Here is a 23,029-nt window from a genome sequence, read left to right as displayed (position 1 = left end):
TTATTGATTTCCTGATCAAAAGTAGAATATTGAAATTTTAACTTATTAAAAGTTAAACACCAACTCAACTTTACTGTTGTATTTTCTAAGCAACTTCATATTTCAGCTGTCCTTTTGGTTGTGCTTGGTTTACATTCAGGTTCTCTAAATATTACCAATGAAATAAATAGCTTGTACATTTGAAAGAGAAAAGCATGTGCAAATATTGAATGCTAGTCTTTAAACATTAGTTTATAGGTATATTTTACAAATTCAGTTGTGCTTTCTCAATTCCAAGTCCTGTACTATTTTTGTGATTTTTGCTATAAAAATGTAACAGCCCAATTGCTGAAACTGGCATATTGGATATAATTTCAAGATAAACGTTGGTGTATTACAGTTGTCTATTTTACATTTTTGACATATTTCTTTTTTCTTTAGATGGCAAGGAAAAAACTTTCTGGATTAGAAATCACTCTGATAGTCCTCTTTGTTATAGTTACTATTATAGCTATTGCTTTAATTGCTGTCTTAGCAACTTCTAATGAAGGTAAGTACTGTTAAAAACATTCAAGGTTAATATAAAGTTTACTTGACAATAGTTATGGATTTCTATGCTAATTTAGAGTTGATGCATGCTACTCTGGCCCACCTAACCCACCTTGTCTTACTTCATTCACTGTTTACTAAATCAGAATTGGAAAGGAAATTACTTTTTTATCTTCTACTCTAAGCATAGTTAGCATTTTCTACTGCTGTTAATCTTCTGTTTTACATTTTTTCAGTAAATGAACACACTACATTGTGAAGCAAGTCATTTTATCTTACCTCTATCTGTTTGTTAGAAAGAGGTGGGATCCTGTATTTCTGAATCATATGTAATATTGTAAACCAATGTTACCTTAATTTCACACAACAAAAACTTCCTTTTTATGGTTGGAATTTATTTTTATTTGTACTCCATATAGTCTCTTCTATTCTATATGTATCCCTAGATTTGTTTTTTTTTTCTCCTTTATTTTTGGATCCATGTTCCTGTATTTTCTTTCTTAATCTATAAAACACATATTGAAAGACTGTGGAATTTACATTTTATTTCCTTTTGAATCTACCTCAAAGCCCTCTATGAATATGTTTTGTTTTTCTGAGGAGACAATCAAGAGGACACTTCAAGTAAATTTTTAAATGTCATTTGTATTTCTTCCTTAATAGGATTTAAATTTCAGGATCCCTTTAAAAATTATTTTTTTTATTTTTATCACATATAAATTCATGTAAATTTTAATATATTAATTACTCAAAAGACTTGAAAAAAAGAAAAAAAAGACCCTAATGTTTTATTTTTTGACTTATTTCTTTCCCAGAAAATGAGAATTTTGGTCCAGGCAAATGTCCAAGTGAACTAAATGATCCTGTCAATGAGAGAATAAATTGCATTCCAGAACAACATCCAACAAAGGTCTGTAATGAAAGCGCTTGATATTTTTATTAATAGATATATATTAATATATATTACTTATGTGTACTAATTATGATTATTTGATCAATATTGGATGAAATCCATATTTTAAATATCTAGCCATCAATTAAACTTCATTTGTCTTACTATTATAGCTCTGTGTAAGTGGATAAATGACAATAGAAATTACTAAGTCTGCTTTTCTGTACCTCAATTTAATACAAATAAGCAAGTAAACCTTAATGAAATTTACTTCATAAAGTAGAAATTGTTATTGTTACCACATAGAACATTTGAAGAAAATATTTATGTTCAATTAGAGTGTTTTTAATAAAAGCATTAATAAACATCTGTGGGAAATAAGATAACACTGAATTTTAAAAATTACTATTATTTGGTAATAAGAAAGAAGAAGCTCAAAAGAAGAAAATTAAAGATAACTGAATGGATTCATGTAACCTTAAATTTCCTGCTTTGGTTTTCCAAAACTGTGTGGGAGTAAAGGTCAATTAATGTGTATGTGTGTGTGTAGTCACATTTTGCAATATCTATATGCTATAATTATGTATATATGATATAATTAAAATATGAATGTGTAATATATTAATCACTATATTAACACTATCATACATGATATAGTATAACATATTTAGCATAGTATCTCTATTTATTGTGTAAAATATACATGACTCACCTCTCCCCATCCTTCCACCACACACAAAATAACTAAGTGAACTATGAAATCTCTGTTATCTCTGCTACTATCCCTATGTCATAATTAACATAGTTTTCTGATTCATTTGTCATGAAAAACTGCAAACAGATGAGGTTTTTCTTAGGGCAGCATTAGAAATAGTGGATCCTATAACTTTGATTGAGTTAGATAACACAGTTTTCACTGCAACACAATGAGAAAACTAGGCCAGATATTCTTTTTAGTAATATTTCCTTAGAAATTGATTGAAGATCAACATAGAAAGAGATAAGGAACAATATGGGCTGCTATGTTCTTAAAGGGAAACATTTAAAAGTCAATGGTTGGGCCTCCCCAGTGGCACAGCGGTTGAGAGCTGGGCTGCGAAGCTGCCCGCAGCCTCTGCAGTGCAGGTTCGATCCCTGGCCGCTGACAAGGGTCCCACATGGTGCGCAGACCTGCTGCTGTGCCCACTGCTACCCCCAGCAGTGTACTTCTTCAGTCTGCCTGTTCTGCTCCCTCTTCTGACTTTGGTGAATTCTCTCACCCTCCTGTGATTCTGACTGTACCCAGTGCTTGTATAAATAAATAAATAAATAAATAAATCTTAAAAAAAAAAAATAAAAGTCAATGGTTTAAGGTTTTGATGCCTATTATTAGTTTCAATAGCTAGGTTGCCATAGGGTGTCAAGCAACATAAACTTTTGAATAAAATGAATTTCAATTAATAAATTTTACATTATTTTTCCTTGTAAGTGAAGTTGGAAAACTTAAGGTAATTTAAGAAATAGTTATATTTCCATTGGAATGCACAAGTCCTCGGGGCTTCCATAATTCCACAGATTAAGTGATTCCACAGATTAAGTGAAATATTTTCTCACACTTCTGGAGGATAGAAATCCAGTTGTGTTAGTATTGATTTCTGGTTAGAATGGCCTTTCTGACCTGTGAAAAGTTGCATCTTGTGTCTTCATGGCATTTTCTCTGTGCATGCACACAGAAGTAGGAAAAGCGAAGGTGAGGGAGTGAAGGGGGAAAGAGCATTCTACCCCTTATGGGCATTAACATTTTTAAACACATAATTTGTTCTGTACATGTAATGGGTTGAATGATGACCTCTAAAGTTTCATGTCCACATGTAGCCTTAAAATATGATCTTATTTGGAAATAGGGTCTTCGCCAATGCTATTAGTTAAATGAGGCAATAGTGGATTAGGATGGAACCTAAATCCAGTTGTCATTATTATAAGGAGAGGGGAGGACATACAGAGGACCACAGGGTAGACCACTTGAAGATGAAAATCGAGATTTGAGTGATATAAGTACAAAGCAAGGGCCTTTGGGAATAGACAAGAAAATGTTCTTCCCTAGTATCTCATAAAGGCAAGTCTCTGCTAGACCCTGAAATAGTTATTTAAGAACCCAGAAGTGTGAGAGAATAAAGTTTTGTAAATTCAAACCACCCTATTGATGACTGTAATAATGACACTAGAAAAATAATAGTCTACTTTTTACAACTCTACTTTATATATTTTTAATTTATCAATTTGTTTGATTTTCTGTTGTCTTTAAAATTTAGCAGTTTTATCTTTATGAATCCATGTATTCTACCTTTCTGTGTTGTATCACATTTTTAAATAAAGTTTACATACAAATGACAGTTTTTGTACAATGATCCCTTTGTATTGCTGAAATGTTTTTTGTAAAGATTAATTTATTTATGCATACAAGAACTGGGGTACAGGCCAGAGGTGTGGGGAGTGAGAGGATTCACCAGAGACAGAGTGGAGAACAGAACACCCAGACTGACTGAAACACTACTGAGGGAGCAGTGGGCACGTCAGGAGTCAGGAGAGGTCTGCTGTGCCATGTGGGAAACTCCCTTGCTGGGTATCTAACTCGTACTGCAGTTGCTGGGGATAGCTTCATACATTGTACCTTGACCCCTTGCGCCACCAGGGAGGCCCATGGAGTATTTCTATCAGTTAAATAACTAGAGGAAAAATTGTCTGCTCAAAAGTATGCCTTCTCTGTATTTGATTGTGATAGGTAATGGTGCTCCAAAGATGTCAGATTCAATTGTACTCCGTTTTGCACTGAACATGTATCTGTACATATATGTGTCTATAAATGTGGTTTATGCCATTTCAATTTGGTGTTAAAATAAGAGAGAAGTTAAGTTAAATAAACATGAAGACTTTTAATTTTTTTAATTTGTTCTCAAGGCAAATAACCATAAAAAACATCATAGGTCTTCAAATTATGAAATAGTGTGCCACACTATTAAATTTAAATATTTAGTAGATTTTTACTTACATGAATGCCAACACAGGGCACCACCATCAGGCTCAACGTTTTTAGAACCATACATAATTTTTCTTCTAATTTATATTTCTATATAGTTGATAAAATTATTAGGAATTCTGCTCAGTTCACACAATTAAACTTTAAACTACTACTTAGCTGGAAATAGCTACCTTAAATATATTAAATAAGCTTAAATCAGTTATATCTTCATTTCTGTATAGCCTCACTTGTGATTCATAAATAAGTGATATGAAATGAAAATTTTAGTTTTTCTGCATGGACAGTGTGACAATAGTATATATTAAAGTTAACAGAGGGGGCCTACCTGGTGGTGCAACAGGTTAATCACAGCACTATGACGCTATCCACAGCCTCTGCAACACGAGTTTGATCCCCTACAGGCCAGGGAGCTACCCAAAAGGCACAGCAGACCTCTCCTGTCTCACCTACTGCTCCCCTCAACAGTGTATTTCAGGCAATCTGCCTATTCTGCCCCCACTCTATCTCTGGTGAATCCTCTCACCCCCCTGCACCTCTGGCCTGTACCCCAGTTCTTGTATGCATAAATAAATAAATCTTAAAAAAATAAGTTACCAGAAGGCAGAAAACTTTAAAATATTCAAACTGGTAACACATACTGAATTTGAGAAATCACAGCTTAGACATGCAATCTCTAGTAGAAAGTTCTAACAATCAGTTCATTGAGTAGTTATATTTATTCCAAGTGATAGGAGCAAAAGAATCATTTCTATTTTAACATAATGATACTTGAAGAAATACTTTTTTTTAATTTTATACTAAAACATGTTGGATGAATGGATGTTTAAAATAGAAACTGATACTCAGTATAACAGTACAAATCAAGATTCCTTTAATGAATGTTTTGTTTTGTTTTGTTTGTTTGCTTTTTTAGGAAATATGTGCTAAGCGAGGTTGCTGCTGGAGGCCCTGGAATAACACTATTGTTCCTTGGTGCTTCTTCGCAAGTAACCATGGCTACCAGGCTTTAGGAAAGACAACAACAACAAGTACTGGTGAGAAGTCCTCTGGCATGGTATTTTAGGTGGATTGACAAAAATGCTTCTATTTTTTAAGAAAAATAAATTATGTTTGAAAATATGTTCAGTTAGTTATAGTAAGGATTTACTTTTTGCATGTTCCAAATTATAAAAAGAAAAGCACATTATTTGAGAGAAAGTCAATAAAATTATAAAGTATGAAAATATTTAAAAATTATTTATCTTTATAAAGTCATAATTATGTCGGCCTTTTTTTTTTTTTAATATTCCCTTTAAGGACTTGAGGCCAAATTAAAGAGGATACCTTCACCTACATTATTTGGAAGTGATATTAACAATCTTCTCCTCACAACTGAGAGTCAGACACGCAATCGTCTCCATTTCAAGGTTTGTTTTTGAAATTCTAATTAATGATAAAAGTCAGATAGTCAGAACATCCTTCACCCTACCAAGTTATTTTTCCTCTTAATAATTATTACAAGACATAGGACCAGCTGAGCTAGTTACTCCCCGTCTCAGAACTTGTTTACTCAAATACATCATAATGGAAATAGTTCCTCCACAGTTTTGTTTAGAGCATTTAAAAGTATAGTTACATAAAATGTTGATAAAATATCAAATATTAAGATTATTAAGAAGAATAAACTCAACAAAATTTAGTATTTTTTCTTTATAATTTCAACTACAGACTGTGATGAATGAGTTGATTAAAATTTAAGAAAACTGTTGATGGCTATTTAAATGCAGATTAAGCTATTTATCTTTAATGTTGTTACCTGTATTAATGAGTTCAATGGAACTAATTCCTGTTCTTTTTTGGTAATTAGTTTACTAGTATATTCTCTGGAATTTACAATTGAAAACAGCACGGTATTCTTTTGTATATATTCTCTAAGCAACAATTTCTCAAGAATTGTTTTTTTTTTTTTTATTAAAAAGAGTACCTTCTTGCCTATGTTTATAGCAGCACTATTTACAATAGCTAAGCTATGGAAACAACCCAAATGCCCAAAAATAGATGACTGGATCAAGAAGATGTGGTACATATACACAATTAAATATTACTCAGCAATCAAAAATGATAAACACAGGCAGTTTGCAGCAATATGAATGGAGCTAGAAGGGAATATGCTCAGCAAAAAAAGTCAGAAAGAAAAAGAAAAATACCAGATGGTCTCACTCATAGCAGGACTTTAGAAAACCTAAATAAGAGACCAGGAAAAAGACTAATCAATACAAAGTAAAAATCAAAATCAACAAGCAACTATAAACCAGAGACACACTATGGGGGTGGGGGGGTGGGCATGGAAGGAAGGACTAGAGTCAAAATAAGGGGGGGGTGCAATTGTATGGGGAATATAACCAAAATGAAAATGCATACATTGTGCAAAGATGAAAAAAAGATGTAAGAATTATATAAAATAAAATATTTAAATAAAAAAATGAAATCCTTATGAGATATCTAAGGGAGTTTATACTCAAGTGTACTAAGGATAATTGAATTCACACATGTCCAGTATTCATGAATTACTATTTAGTAATGTCATTTTAAATATCAGTTAATTAAATATTTATTTTGTACATAGTGAGTTTATGGCCAACTAATATTGTTTTTTTTCTGTAGTAATTAATCCTGTGTCTAACTTTTAAAAAAATCTATAATTAGTTATGACTAGATTAATAGTTCATTGATAATAAATATAAATTTATTATATTTATTTTTAATTTTTTAAATGAATTAATGTTTGCTTACATTATTGTGGGTATCTCCTTCAGGCATCACCATCATCATGCACCTGCCTCCAATTCACACTACTTCAGTACCATAGCCCTATATGCTCCCTCCCCTTTGCTTTCACATCTCCCCCAAGCCAACCCCTGCCACTAACTCAGTTCTATAGTCAGCTTTCAAAGGTCAGTTTTTAATCTTGGCTTTATCTGACCCTTAGTTTGGTTTCTCCATATTCCACATATAAGTGACATTATCCAGCATTTATCTTTTGCCTTCCAACTTATTTCACTTAATATTATCCTTCCAAGCTCCAACCAAGTTGCTGCAAAAGACATGAGTTTATCTTTGTGATCACTGAGTAATATTCTTCAGTATAGTTATACATCTTCTTTATCCATTCATTTGTCTTGGGACACCTGGGTTGTTTCCATAGTGACTGTTGTCAACATTGCTGTAATAAAGTTTCCAGTTAGAATTTTTTTTTTTGGGGGGGGCAGATTCCTAGGAGTGACATTGCCTGTTCATATGGCAGATCCATTTTAAATCTTTTGAGAGACCTCCATGCTGCTTTTCCTAGGGGCTGTATATTTCTTTATTACCATCATCAGTGTAAGAGGGTTCCCTTTTCTCTACATCCTTATCAGGACCTGTTTCTGATCTTTGTAGTTATGAACCATTCTCACAGTTCCCAATTACTTATTTTTACTTCTGTTTCTCTTACCATTAGAGTTGATTCACTAAACTCATTTCTAAGTCCAGGTCAAGAAACATATGGGTTAAGTTTTTGTGTATTTTATGGTTACAGGTCTTTAAATCCAAATCTTCTATTCATTTTAAATTAATTATTGTATATGTTTAGATAATAGTCAAGTTTCATTCTTAGTGATGTAAGAAATCTCCATTTTGTTTTCTTGGATAGCAGCCCTTTGTCATATGTATGATGTGCATGTTTCTTCCTTTCAATAGGGTATATTATTATCAATAGTTTAATTTACTATGTGATAGAATTGAAACCACCACTCATTCTTCTTCTTTCAGGAAAATTTGGATTATTTGAGTTCTTATGCAGTTCCATTACAAATTTCAGTAATGTTTGTTTTTTGAAGAATTCCATTGTAGGCTTGATAGAAATTGCATTGAATATCTATATTGCTTTGGGTAATGTGGTCATTTTAACTATGTTAATTCTTTAATTTCATGATCAGGTACTATTTTTCCATATTCTCATGCCTTTTATTTCATTTAACAATATCATATAGTATTCAAATATAGTTCCTTCAACTCCTTTGTTAACATTACTCCTACATGTTTAATGCTTTTAATAATTTGCTACAACTGTGAATGGTATTGCTTACTTGATTTCTTTCTCTTCTAGCTCAGTCATGGAAATGTAACTGATTTCTGTATTGATTGTTTACCCTGTCACATTGCTCTATTGACTTACTATTTCAATTAGGTTTTTTAGTGGTGTCTTTAGGACTTTCTATGTAAATTATCATGTCACCCAGTAAGAGTGATAGTTTTACCTCTTTTCCAGTTTGGATCCCTTTCATTTCTTTCTCTTGCCTAAGACTATTATGTCCTTGTTAATTTTCTGTCTGAATGATCTGTCAATAGGTGAAAGTGAGGAGGTTAAGTCTTCAACCATTTTTGTGTTGCTTCAATTTATGGTTTCATATTTAATTCTAGTTCCCTTATACATGTTGATGTTCATTTTTTGGTACATATATACTGATGATTATAATGTCTTCCAGATGTATTTACCCCATAATCATTTTTTAAAGATTTATTTTATTTATTTTACACAAGAACCGGGGTACAGGCCAGATGCACAGGAGGGTGAGAGGATTCACCAGAGACAGAGCAGGGAACAGAACAGGCAGACTGATGAAATACACTGCTGAGGGGAGCAGCGGGCACAATAGGAGAGGTCTGCCACGCCATGTGGAACCCTCGCTAGCTGGCTGGGATCTAACAGGTGCTGCAGAGGCTGTGGACAGCTTCACAGTGCTGAGGTCAACCACCTGCTCCACCAGGGGAGGCCCGACCTCATAATCATTATGTAGTATGTATTTCTGCCTCTTGTTACATATATATATATGTAATATATGTATGTTACATATATAATATATATATATATTAGTTTTTACATATTTTTTTTTTTGGTTTGAAGTCATTTTTATCTGATGTCACTATGGCTGTTCATGTGTTTGTTTGTTTTTTTTTTTTTTTGAGGTGGGGGAGTGATCCATTTGCTTGTAGCATTGTTTCATGGCGTATATTTGGTCTACTCTTATGTTTGGACCTTAATGGGTCTCCTGGAGACATCATGAACTTAAGTTTTGCTTTTTGATCCAATTGGAATTTTTTCCAATTGGAAAAATTAACTGGCCACTCTCTGACTTTGGTTTGATAAATTCAGTTCATTGCATTTAGAGTGATTGTTGGTATATAATAGTGTCCTTTTCAACATTTCTAAGCTGGTAGGTCTAGTTTTGGAAAACTTCCTTAGCTTCTGTTTGTTCAGGATTTTTTTTTTTTAATTTAGTGCCACTTAGCACAAAACACATTTATTTCTTTTGTTTTTTAATATATTATTTTTTAAATTTTTATATCATTGTTCATTTTTAAACAATATTTGCTTCCCCCCATTCCCTCAGGTGTAGTCCCCATAGAATTTCCTTCCCCAATGCACCCGTGCTCCATCACCACAGTCCCCTGTGCTCCTCCCTCCCTCCCTTTGATCCCTCTCCCTCCTCCTCCCCTGCAGTATGTCTCTGCAGGAATATAGGGGAACCAAATGAGACATCAGTATAAAAAAATAATAACAGGACAAAACACAACAAAGCAAAAATAGACAATTATAAATAGGAAAACTTCTATTTCTCCCTCAAATCTGAAGGAGATGCTTGTAAGATATGGTGCTCTTGAATTACAATTCTTATCAGTGTTTTCTGTACATTTTCTACTTGCTCATAGAATTACCTATGAGAAGGATGTTGTAAGCCTAATGGAATTCCCTTTATATGTTCTTTTTTCTTTTCTCAAGCCACAATATATATTCCTTCTTTGTCTTAAACTCCTGCTAGTTTCATGACTATGTGTTTTGGTTTGGGTCTTATTACTAAACAATTGGTTTAGTAATCCACTAGTTCTCATATCTTCATGAATATGTATATTTACTTTATTTCCCATGTTTAGGAAATGTTCCACCATATTTCATTGAATAAATTATCTTTCTCACTTTATTCACATTCTGGGATACCCATTACCCTTGTTTCCTTTCCTAATGGAGTTTGATAGGTCTCAAAGTGTTTTTTGTGGGTTTTTTCCCCATGTTTCTCTTTGCAGTTCTCTTTCTTCTTCCACCTATATTCTTTGTGCATTATTATTTTCAAGGTCACTAGATCATTTCTCCATTTGGCCTAGTCTGCTTCCATAACTTTATGCAGAATTATTTATCTCGTCTATTGATCATTTCAAATCCTAAAGCTCTCTTATTTTTGGCTTAAATATTTTGATTTCTGGTCAATAATTGTATTTCTCATTATAATATTTCCTACCTTTTCTTCCATTTCTTTGAATTTATTTTTTTTGGCAATTTTGAACTCTCTGGTAGAATACAATTTTCTAAAATTTTTCTGGTTGGTTTCTGGAGAATAGTTCCTTACTTATGATGTCATATTCCCTTCAGGTCTGAAGTTGCTGAATGTTATAATTTTCTCTCTCCCATTTGCTGTTTTAGATATTTTCCATAGGGGACACGCACTCTCTAATAGTAGCAACTTGGGGGCTTCATTGGAAGACCAAGAAAATATACTTGGAGGAGACTGGCATTGCTCCTTACTCCTTACCCTGGCCACTAGCAACCAGGCTACCATTTGCTTATAGGCTGTGTTCACTTTAGTTACTGATAGTTTCTGACCATACATTCTGTCCTGAACCTGAGGTCATATTGGGTGGTCTGTACTCTCCCATTGTGTCAGGAAACAAGAAACATAAATCACACAAATCCCAGGCCAACTTTTTCAGCTGACTATCCAAGGCAGGAACAAAGAAATCACTGGGAAGAATGTAGTCATTATAGCTGCCCACAGTTTCCTTCTATACACTATGTGGGGGGTTTACTAGCCCCCTGCCATCAAAATTCTCTATCTGTAGGGACACTGTGTCAGGAGATCCTGTATTTTCCCTGTGTGCAGGGGAATGGGCACCAGAAATCATACCTCTTTTAAGCCTGCTCTTCCACTGACTCCCAAAAGTAGATGCAGAGAACCTGCTAGAAAGACTATATTCACTGTGACAATTCAAGTTTCCTTCTATGAACTTTGTGTAAAGGCTAGAGCTTTCTCAGAGTGGGAAAAAAAGAAAAAGATAGGTGTGCAAAGTGATCTAGGAGACAATGCCACCAGAGATAATAGTGCTATACCCAGAATTTTCATGTTTTCCCCATGCATTGTGGAACAAGCAGAAGAAATGGGGCTGGATTTGAGCCTATGATTCTGTTAACTGTCCAAGGTGAACATGCACACACACACACATATACATACACACAACATAGTGAACAGACTGAATTCATGGTGGCTATCCCCAAGTTCTTTCTATGTGCACTGGGGACAGCGTGGCTGTTGCCTGGGGAGAGAGAGTGGCTTTCTTTCCCAGCTGCTCACATTTTGCACAGAAAATCCTGGGAGCACAGAGATTATGTAGGTGGCAGAAAATGGTTCTCCCCAATGTTGAACCTAATCATTGTTGGCCTGTGTAAACCTCATCAAATAGTTGAATAGGCTATATTCTGGATGAGAATTATGTACTCTCCTTCATATACTGGAGCCAAAGAGAGTCTGGGGGACTTAGGACAGTTAACACTTCTGATGGTTTGGGATGTTACTTACAGTTTCTCTGTTTTTTCCTTGCAATTGTGTTTAAGATTTATTTTATTTATTTATGCATATAAGAGGTGTATGCCAGAGGTGTTGGTGGTGGTGAGAGGATTCATCAGAGACAGGGTGGGGACCAGAACAGGCAGATTGACTGAAACACACTGCTGAGGGGAGCAGTGCACAAGACAAGAGAAGTCTGCCTTGCCATATGGGTCAGCTCTCTGACCTGGGCTTGACCTCATCATGCTGCATTGGCTGGTGATATCTTGATAGTGCTGAGATTTAACCCCTTGCACCACCAGGGAGGCCTCAAGTGTAATTTTATATATGCAATTTCTCATTTTTCCAGAAGAAGACCTATATTGTTATATACTTTCCTCTTGTAACTATTTTGTTTCACCTAACAATTTCTGATAAGTCATGTATTCATCTTTATTTGCAGGTATATTTTTTATTTTATCTTTTATTTTTTCATTGATCCAGTAGTTGTCATTCAATAGTATGTTGTGTATTCTCCACAATTTGTGTGTTTTGTTTTGTTTTCTGTTGGTTCTTTTTTGATTTCTAATTTCAGGTCATAATGATCAAAAAAAATACTCAATATGATTTCAATCTGCATAAATTCATTGAGAATTGTTATATGTCTAAATATACGATCTATTCTTGAGAATATTCTTGAGAAAATAAGCAATTGAAAAGTTATATATTATCTTGTTTTGGGGCAGTATGTTACAGAATATCTAGTAAGACTATGTCATCTCATTTGTCACTTTCATACAATATTTCTTGATGATTTCCTCTCTCAGTGATCTGTCAATTGCTGTAAGCGACATGAAGTCCTCTGCTATTATTGTAATGCCATCAATTTCTATCTGTTAATATTTGTTCTATTTATTGGGTACATATATATGGGTACATATATATGGATAATAGTTATGTCTCCTTGTTTTATTGTTCCTTTTACTATAATAAAATGTCTGTCTTTGTCTCCTGGTCTTTTTTGACTGAAAGTCTGTTTTATCTGATAATTTAATGGTTCTTGTACTTTTTTAATTTTCCATTGAAAGTTATCTTATAGCTTATAGTTGGGCTTTTTCCCACTACGTTTGATTAATATTTCAGCCCATTTACATTTAGTGTGATTATTTACAAGTAAGTTATTTGCTATGGCAATTTTGTATTTACTGTTGTCATTTTATCTATTTTTTTCTTCATTTTTTGGCAAATTTTCATTCATTTGACTTAAATAGGAGCACATCATTCAACATTTCTTTAGGAGAAAGAAATATTCACCAACTACTTCAATTTGTTTTTTGAAAGGCTTTTATTTCACCCTGATACCTGAAAGATATTCTTGTAGAATATAGTGCTATAGGGTGGCAGTTTTTTATCTCTGTGTTTAGAATATGTCATGACATTTAAGAAAAGATTTATTTTGGGCCTCCCCAGTGGCGCAGTGGTTGAGTGCTGGGTTGCGAAGCTGCCCGCAGCCTCTGCAGCGCCGGCTTGATCCCCGGCTGCTCCCTGGCCACCGGAGGAGGGTCCCACATGGCGCGCAGACCTCTCCTGCCGCCCACTGCTTCCCTCAGCAGTGTGCTTTGGTCCTTCTGCCTGCTCTGATCCCTGCTCTGGCTGTGGTGAATTCTCTCACCCTCCCGCGCTTCTGACTGTACCCAGTGCTTCTATAAATAATAAATAAATAAATCTTTAAAAAAAAAAGATTTATTTTTTTATTCATTTATGCATACAAGAACTGGAGTATAGACCCAAGGTGTGAGTGGTGAGAGGGTTCACCAGAGACAGAGTGGGGAACAGAATAGGCAGATGTACTGAAATAAACTGCTGAGGGGAGCAGTGGGCAAGTCAGGAGAGGTCTGATGCACCATGTGGGTTAGCTGAGGAACTGAACTCATGCCACAGTGGCTGGTGATAGCTTGATAGTGGTGAGACTTAACCCCTGAGCTAAGTTGTATGTGTATATGTTTATGTGTGCAGGTGTGTTGTCTTCCCTTAGCTCACTTTAGTGTTCTTTTTATTGAATTCTTGATAGTTTCACAACTGTCTATCTTTGTACAAGGGTAATTTCATTTAGAAAATCTGGCATTCTTCTACCTTCATGGAATTGCATATTTAGCTCATTCCCTAGGTTTGATTTTTTTTCCCTCTATTATTTCTTTGAATGCTTTGATATGATATCTGTTTCCCATTTTTCTTATGTTACCCTTACTAATAGAATTATATAATTCTTGAATTTCTTCATTTTTTTCTGTCTTGTCTCTTTTCTTCTACTTGTATCCTTTACACATTATTATGTTAGTGAGCACTGACTTTATTATCATTTGGTCAGTTTTCCTTCCATCGCTTTCTCTTGAGAGCTTGATCTCTTTTTTTTTTTTTTGAGTTCTTTACATCCTGAATCTCTGTTATTTTTTATTCAAAGATTCAATTTTATCCCCTTTTGATAATTTTATTTTTGAGATCATTTTATTATCATTTAAGTTTTGTTCTATCTATGATTAATTATCATTTTTCTGAGTAAGAGTTGTTCTTTCTATTTAATGACATATTTCCTTGAGTTCTGGAATTACTATGTGCTGCATTTTTTTGTCTGCCATTCTTGCTGCTTTAAATTTCCCCATTTTTTATAAAATGTGTAGTTTCTTAAGAGAGATGGTCTCCTTTTACATTTTCTACACATGGTGCTATGACTTTATTGATTTAATTAATTTCTTTGGCCTTTTTTAACTTCTGTAGTCACTGAGAACTGTTTACTCTTATTGAATCAGAAGGGTGGGGAGAATTCTTGATAAGTCTAGCACCAGCATGAGTATACTGAGGGGGCAATTGGGCTTTGTTTGTGCGTTGATAATATCCCTCCTCCTGAGTCCCCATATCTAAGACTCAGTAGTCTTTCTACTGACAATGTTCTTCAAGAGGTAATTGAATGTTCTGAAAGTAGGGAACGGGAGTACTGTCTAAAGCATATTCTCTGTTCTTTTTATAATGGGGACTTAGTCTGTGGAGCATCCCAGCTCTTCCATATGTGTGTCACCTTAATTGAGATTATATGTCTCTAAACCATTCCACTCTCCCTTCACCAGGATCCCTGACTGAGCTAAACATCCTGTATATTGTGTCCCCCATGCTAAGTCAGAGACTCCTGGCATTTTCCTTCCCCTCCCTCCATTTTGTGTTCAATGAAATGTGAATCTCCTCTATGTTACCCCTAGTTCAGTCGATGATGTTGTCTGACATACAAAGGGTGCTTTAGTATCACATCAACTGAGAGAATCTGTAGGTGTAGTGACCCCTTTGGTTAATTGTTAAATGTTCCTCTCATTAATGAAATAAGGAACCTCCTCTATCACCATTTGGTGACATAATATTTTTTTTTTCTATTTGAAGCTTGCATTTAATATCTAATATAAAATTGAAAAATTAAGTGATAATTTTGAATCACGTAATGTTAATTTGTTTAACTGTTTACAGATTACTGATCCAAATGATGCAAGATATGAAGTTCCTCATCAGTTTGTAAAAAAATTTACTGGAACTGCAGCCTCTGACACACTGTATAAAGTAGATGTTACAGAAAATCCATTTAGCATTAAAGTTATTAGAAAGAGCAATGGGAAAACTTTGTAAGTAATTATCATATCTTACATTTATTTACATTTAAATAATGGGTCAATTTAATCTTGTTAAAATAGAATTAAGAAAGTCTTTGAGAAAATTTCAGAAAGAATAAATTTTCTTCCCAAATTGGGTAGGTATATATTTTTATTTTTATTTATTTATTTTTTTAAAAGATTTATTTATTTATTCAAGTACTGGGTACAGTCAGGGTGAGAGAATTCACCAGAGCCAGAGCAGGGAGCAGAACAGGCAGAGGGACCGAAGCACACTGCTGAGGGGAGCAGGGGGCGGCGGCAGGAGAGGTCTGCGCGCTTTGTGGGACCCTTGCCTGGCTGCCGGGAAACCGGCGCTGCAGAGGCTGCGGGCAGCTTCGCAGCCAAACACTCAACCGCTGCGCCACCAGGGAGGCCCGATATATATTTTTGTGATTGTAATGATTGAGGGGTTTTATATCCTGTGGATAAATGTGTATGTATATGAATGAATATGTTCATATTAGAACTAATCCAAGGTGAAGTTGAAAAACATTAGAGAATCATATAATCATACCCTTAATTTATGTTTTTCTAATCTAGAACTCTTTTGTTGGTTCCTTTCTCCAATACCATAGTCTATTGTTCATTTATAGAATCAAATAATTACTACTATGAGAGGAGCTAATCATATTTAGATTTATTTTTATTTACTTATGCATATAAGAACTGGGGTCTAGGCCAGAGGTGCTGGAGGGGAGGTGATTCACCAGAGACAGAGTGGGGAGTAGAACAGGCAGTTCTACCAAAATACACATCGAAAGGGAGTAGCAGGTGAAACTGGAGAGTTCTGCTGCACCATGTGGCTGGTGATAGCTTGATAGCACTCGGACTTTGACCCCTACACTACCAGGTAGTCCCCAAGGAGCTGATTTTCTTGGTAGTAAGAAAAATACATATATATATTGTCGATATATGTGTGTGTTTGTGTGTGTGAAAATATTGCTCTAATTCCTTTGTTATGAATATATTGGGAGATAAGGGGATAAAATTTAGTAATTTTCAAGATAAATTATCTTGCATATCAAAGGAAGGTTAATTAAACAATTGTCAACATTAATATTTAACAATTGTATACTAATTTACCATTGCTATATATTGTCACAGAATTTTAAATTCCATTTATCATTTCTTGTGGTATATATTTGTTATTCATAAAATAAAATATATTTTTTTTCTTTTTGGAAAATGATTTTGAATTTATTTTAGCATATATTAGAAGTGTAGAAACAAGTAAATACTGTATTTTAAAACCTTGCCTCTGAAACAAAGAACAACTAGGATTGAAATTTGACTTTGCTTAAAATCAGTTTGTCACCTTAGAAAACACCCAAGTAGTGCCTCCTGTGGATTGAGAGTAATCAGAGTAGTTATGCTCTAGGACTATGATGATTAATGGAGAAAATGCATGCAAATGATTATGTTGGTGATGGCGTAATAAGTTGCATTGTAACAATTTGAAACAAATTGTGTATTAGAATTAACAAGTTTTGGAATGGCCTAATTTGTGTTGTAAGAAATAATCACAGCTAAAGATTGCCATATCAAAATGAAAACTAGATATTGTTAGCATAGATCTAAGCTTTGTAGAACAATTAAAGTATTTTTTAGAACGTTTGTTGATTTCTTTCACCATACAGGTTTGACACCAGCATTGGTCCCCTGGTATACTCTAACCAGTATTTACAGATCTCAGCCAAACTTGCCAATGAATATATGTATGGTTTTGGAGAACATATTCATAAAAGATTTCGTCATGATTTATATTGGAAAACATGGCCAATTTTTACACGAGATCAACTTCCTGGTGGTGTAAGGAACTATCTTATAAATGAAATAAAATCCGAGCAGATAACTTTAGCCTATTTTAAACAATCATTTATTTGATGTCAGTGTTACCTAATCCAGAAGATTGTTTATTTTAGAAGTGGGTATGAAAAAAAAAGTCCTAAATTAATGCTTTAACTGAAAGTTTCATGAATGTTATTTCCAGTTTATAGATTCTATCATTTGATTTTCACATTTTATATTTTATTATTCATCATTTTATATATATTTTTATTTTTATTATTCATTTTGTATTTTATTATATTTATTATTATTATTTATTATAGTATTAACCTATTCATGGTTAATAACCTATTCATGGTTAATAACCTATTCATGGTTAATAACCTATTCATGGTTAATTCTGGACTTTGAATAGTTTTAAACAATGTTCAACATGAGTTTGTATAGATCCACATACATTATGTGGCATCATAATGTGCCCAATGAGCATACATACGTATGCTCACTTTCTCCTTTTCTATAACATATGATAATCTTTCATAAGTTCATGTGTATGAACAGGGGGATTGTTCTCTTTATAAGTACTAAAGTATGTTTTCCTTGATCATTTACATGATAAGTCATTAAGAGTGAGTTTGAAATTTCACCTTGTAAGTACTTCTCATAAACCCCCCATGCAAATATCCCTCTATTTGTATTTCAGTATGAAAATCATCACCGTGTATTATTTGTATATATATTTACCTATATTTCTATAATATGTGATAATTCAGGACAAAGATTACAGCATTTAAATTTTTCTTTTGAGAAATTTGCACAATTTTGTATTGAGTCAAATATTATGGTTTCTTTTCACATGTTGATACTATTTCATTCTCAAAACGAATAAGTGTTTTAAAGAGTCTGCACCTGTATAGATCTACTAATAAATTCTACTATTTCCTTTTTACAGAATAACTATTTGTAACATATTTCTATTGAACACCAGGCTGAAACCATCGACTAGTCTCCATATATTCTTTCCTTTGAAGTTCCATATCCAACAAACAAGAAATTTTGTCCTTTTTTTTTCCCTTTCTCTCTAGTGCCTTGGCTTGCATTGTCGTTGATGGATAGATATGTAATTACCCTATCATGAATAGCTTATTAAAATTCATTTAATCATAATAAATATAAAGTAACTTCAAATACTCTAATAATAGTATATTATGTTATATATTTTATACTTTGATATAGTAAAAAGTTGGATGTTTGTAGTGTTTCATCTGGCAGAGAAATGCATATAGAGATATAAGTGAGCAAAATAAAAATGAAATTAGTAGGTTATTTTAAAATAGATACTATTTTATTTAAATATACTAGCATTTTAATTTTAAAATTTTTGCTTTTAGAATAATAATAATTTATATGGCCATCAAACATTCTTTATGTGCATTGAGGATACATCTGGAAAGTCATTTGGTGTTTTCTTAATGAACAGTAATGCAATGGGTAAGACTAATTTACTTGATAATATATTTAAATGCAATTGAACTTGAATTATTTTAACTTCCCTCTTAACTCCAATCAAAAAATAAACAATTGTTAACAGCTTAGATTATGAAATTATTATGCACAGGTTTTTTAGTTAGTTAGGCAATGGATTTTTGCGTACATGTCCTTTCATTTTGGTTAGAGTACACAATGTTGTGCTATTTAGGTACTTTGTTTAACCTTTAGAGCTACTTTGAAACATATGCAAGCCAGTGAATACCTCCATTCCCACAGTCTCAATGTGAAGGTAAGTTAACCTGCCACTACAAATAAAAAGGAGAAAGATCTATATGGGGATTGAAAGAAGGAAGAATATTTTTAATTTTGGTTTAAAATAATTCAAGTTTTATTGTATTTAAGTATTCAAGTATTGTATTCAAGTATTCAAATATTGTGAGTGTAATGTTTATGTTTAATAGATATATCAGTGATAATGGTTATTCAGGTAATTGCTATGTCTTATATACAAACAAAAAAATGCTTTTATGATTTTTTTCTTGAAGTTAATATTTGATAGCACATTCTTTCTGAAATTCTCCAATTATAATAATCAACTGAAATACACATATAGAAAGAAATATTTTTGTTGTAAGATGATTCATTCTCTGGATTTTCCTATGCAAGATCATAGGAGCATTTGCCAACATCTGTAAAAGGATTCATCTGGGATATCCTAAAATAAACCTTACTCTGTAGTGTTTTTCTACTTTTCTCCTATATCTTTCCTATTTTTTTAAAGATTTATTTATTTATGCATACAAGAGCTGGGTTACAGGCCAGAGGTGTGGGGGTGAGAGGATTCACCAGAGACAGAATGGGGAACAGAACAGGCAGATTAACCAAAGTACACTGCTGAGGGAGCAGCAAGCCAGTCAGGAGAGGTCTCCTGCACCATGTGGGTTGCTCCCTGGCCTGCAGGGGGATCAAACTCATGCTGCAGAGGCTGCAGACACCTTTATAGGTTGTGTCTTAACCCCTTGGGCCACCAGGGAGGCTCCCTATCTTTCCTATTTTTAATATCTTATATCCTTTTATGTATTTAACAACAATGTGAAAATTTGTAGTTATGGTAAAATACTGTGTGTACCTTGTTAGTATTTATATCTTTTTTTTTTTGTGATTTTTTATAGAGGTTTTCATCCAGCCTACCCCAATAGTAACTTACAGAGTTATTGGTGGGATTCTGGACTTTTACATCTTTCTAGGAGATACTCCAGAACAAGTGGTTCAACAATATCAAGAGGTGTGTTTAAGATTTATTTTGTACAATTATTTTCTGCCATACTTTTATATAGCAAGTCCATACATTTGAAATACTTTATTATCATTTTTAATTGCAGTTTCTTTTTTCTTTATTTTTAAAGATTTATTTATTTATGCATACAAGAACTGGGGTACAGGCCAGAGATGCCGGAGTGAGAGGATTCACCAGAGACAGAGCGGGAAACAGAACAGACAGATACACTAAAATATACTGCTGAGGGGAGCAGTGGGCAAGCCAGGAGAGGTCTGCTGAGCCATGTGGACAGCTCCCTGGCTGGCCGGGGATTGAACTCATGCCACAGAGGCTGCAAATCGCCTCAGTGTGGTGCTTAACCCCTTGTATCACCAGGCAGGCCCTAAAATACATTATAAAAGATATCTGTGGCTTCTTAGCTAAATATCATCTTAAATCTTACTGTTTTCCAGATATGAAGAGGTGGTTTTTATTTTTTTCCTATATATATATATATATTCATATATATGTGTATATATATACATATATATTACATACACATTTGCACACACATATGCATAGTTAAATGTCTATATTTAAAATATATATATTTCCTTGCTAGTAGGCATCTGAGTTCAGGAATTATATTTTTTGAGAAGTTGCATATTCAATTTTTACTCATTCATGTTTCACTTTTGTGTGATAAAATTAGCTTTAAGTCTGTAGATAAGAAATAGATGTATAGTTCATAGTCATTTTCATAAAAGATTTTGAGAAAACTGATTTGTGAGGGAGACTAGAGAAATTTGCTTTTTATGTGTGGTAGTAAAATCTTGGAAAATTCAGTATGACACCCAAGCTTAGAAATATATTTGGCAACTTATCAAGGTCACTGTCTATGCAGCTCTTATTGCTAATAAAATCATCTTATTGCACCTGATTCCAAGATGGACCTTAGGTGAGGAATACAGGGTTTAACTTGAGCCTAATTCTAAAAGTTTCTTCCATATGTTGGTGACTATTGGCAAAAATGACTTCTTGAGTTACCATGGAAAAGTCATTTTTTTTAACTGGGATGAGATTTAAGGATCGAGCCCATTTTTAAAACTTTGTTTTATTGATATATCTTTTAACCCAGTTTCCATATTCAAATTTAATCTCAAAAGAGACAAAAATATTTTCTTTAATTAAGATCCCAAACCCTGTTATGAGTGTAACTAGATTTTACACAATTGAATAATTTATAATGTCTAATTGTTTATAAATCTGAATTTCAGAAAACATACACAATTTACAGTTTTTATGACATGATATAATTACAAACTAGGCTGGCCTCTATACAGTCTATTTGTGGTCATCATGCCATTAAATGTGGCTATAACCCATTATTTAAAAGAACATCTGATTTGTGAAATGTGAGTTGGAATAGTTGTCCATTACATGTTGAGAAAATTTATTTTAAGCAGTAGTAGAATTAATACTTGAAATATGAATGAAGCACATATATATGTATTAAAATGTACAGTTGCTTATATCGTTTTACAGGAAAATTGGTAGAGATATGGATTTAAGCATTAAGATTGACACGATTGACATGTTATAGAACATTCTTAATCAGTGCTGCATTTAAATGAGGCTCAAATTATGTAGAAAATAGGCAGAAGAAATTTTGTGTCTTATTTGAAAAAAAAAAAAAACAAATTTTCCTCTTTACATAAACTCACCTACGAATGGTATCAATATATTAAAATTCTAAGCATAATTCATTTCAATAAACAGATCATTTCATGTTTTAAATACAATATATACATATAAGGTATACATTAATAAAATATTAATAGACACATATTTTGCAAACTTTAATAGACAATATTCATATATGATGCACACTCACTCAGAAATTTCAATTTTTATGAAGACTATAAATTATTTTCTTATGCTAATGTCTTTCTTCCATCCTCTTTTTGACTGCAAAACTTTCAATTTTGAGTAACATTTTGCAGTGCTTTACTTGCAGGTAAGATGCTGTCTAATTCATGAGTCAATTAATACAGCTAATTAAAGTCTTTAACTTTTTTTAAGCTTTATTTATTTATTTATTTATACAAGCACTGGATACAGCCAGAAGTACGGGAGGGTTAGAGAATTCACCAGAGCCAGAGCAGGGAACAGAACAGGCAGACTGACTGAAATACACTGCTGAGGGGAGCAGCGGGTGGGGCAGGAGAGGTCTTGTGCATCATGTGGGACCCTCACCAATGGCCGGGGATTGAACTGGCACTGCAGAGGCTGTGGGCAGCTTCGTAGCCCAGTGCTCAAACATTGTGCCACAAGGGGAGGCCCTAATATTTCTAAAATGCAGATTATTTTGAAAATTTGTTTGAACTACATTATTTTAAAATAAATGTACTGCCAAAATGATATAAATATTGTAACAAAACATCATTATTTTTCTGGAAATTATGATGTAGTAGTTTCATTGCTATAAATGATGGAGAAATTACAGATCCAAAAAACACACACACACATATGCTTTTATTTATTTATTTTTAAAGGATTTATTTTTATGTAGACAAACTGGGATACAGGCCAGAGGTGCAGGGGGTGAAAGAATTCACCAGAGACAGAGTGGGGAGCAGAACAGTTGGACTGACTGAAATACACTGCTGAGGGGAGCAGCATTCGAGACAGGAGAGGTTTGCTGTGCCAATCTGATGTGTGGATTGGCTCTCTGGCTGGGGATTAAAC

The 23,029-nt window shown here is 33.6% G+C and overlaps 1 protein-coding gene across 1 annotated transcript in view; it reads left to right on the top strand.

Moving 5' to 3' along the window:
* The first annotated feature begins 420 nt into the window (after positions 1-420).
* SI (sucrase-isomaltase) overlaps positions 421-23,029 on the top strand; it is a 133,115-nt gene continuing 110,506 nt past the window's right edge. The window contains exons 1-8 of the mRNA XM_037526650.2: positions 421-529; positions 1,344-1,438; positions 5,353-5,473; positions 5,736-5,845; positions 15,563-15,714; positions 17,382-17,553; positions 18,924-19,023; positions 20,196-20,308. Coding sequence (XP_037382547.1) covers positions 421-529; positions 1,344-1,438; positions 5,353-5,473; positions 5,736-5,845; positions 15,563-15,714; positions 17,382-17,553; positions 18,924-19,023; positions 20,196-20,308 — 972 coding nt within the window. The remainder of the gene's footprint in view (positions 530-1,343; positions 1,439-5,352; positions 5,474-5,735; positions 5,846-15,562; positions 15,715-17,381; positions 17,554-18,923; positions 19,024-20,195; positions 20,309-23,029) is intronic.

This window comes from Talpa occidentalis, unplaced genomic scaffold (assembly GCF_014898055.3).
Source record: "Talpa occidentalis isolate TD23 unplaced genomic scaffold, MPIMG_talOcc4v2.1 talOcc4.4, whole genome shotgun sequence".
Lineage (NCBI taxonomy): Eukaryota > Metazoa > Chordata > Mammalia > Eulipotyphla > Talpidae > Talpa > Talpa occidentalis.
The sequence above is the reverse complement of the archived record's forward strand: the minus strand, read 5'-3'. Positions and strand labels throughout refer to the sequence as shown.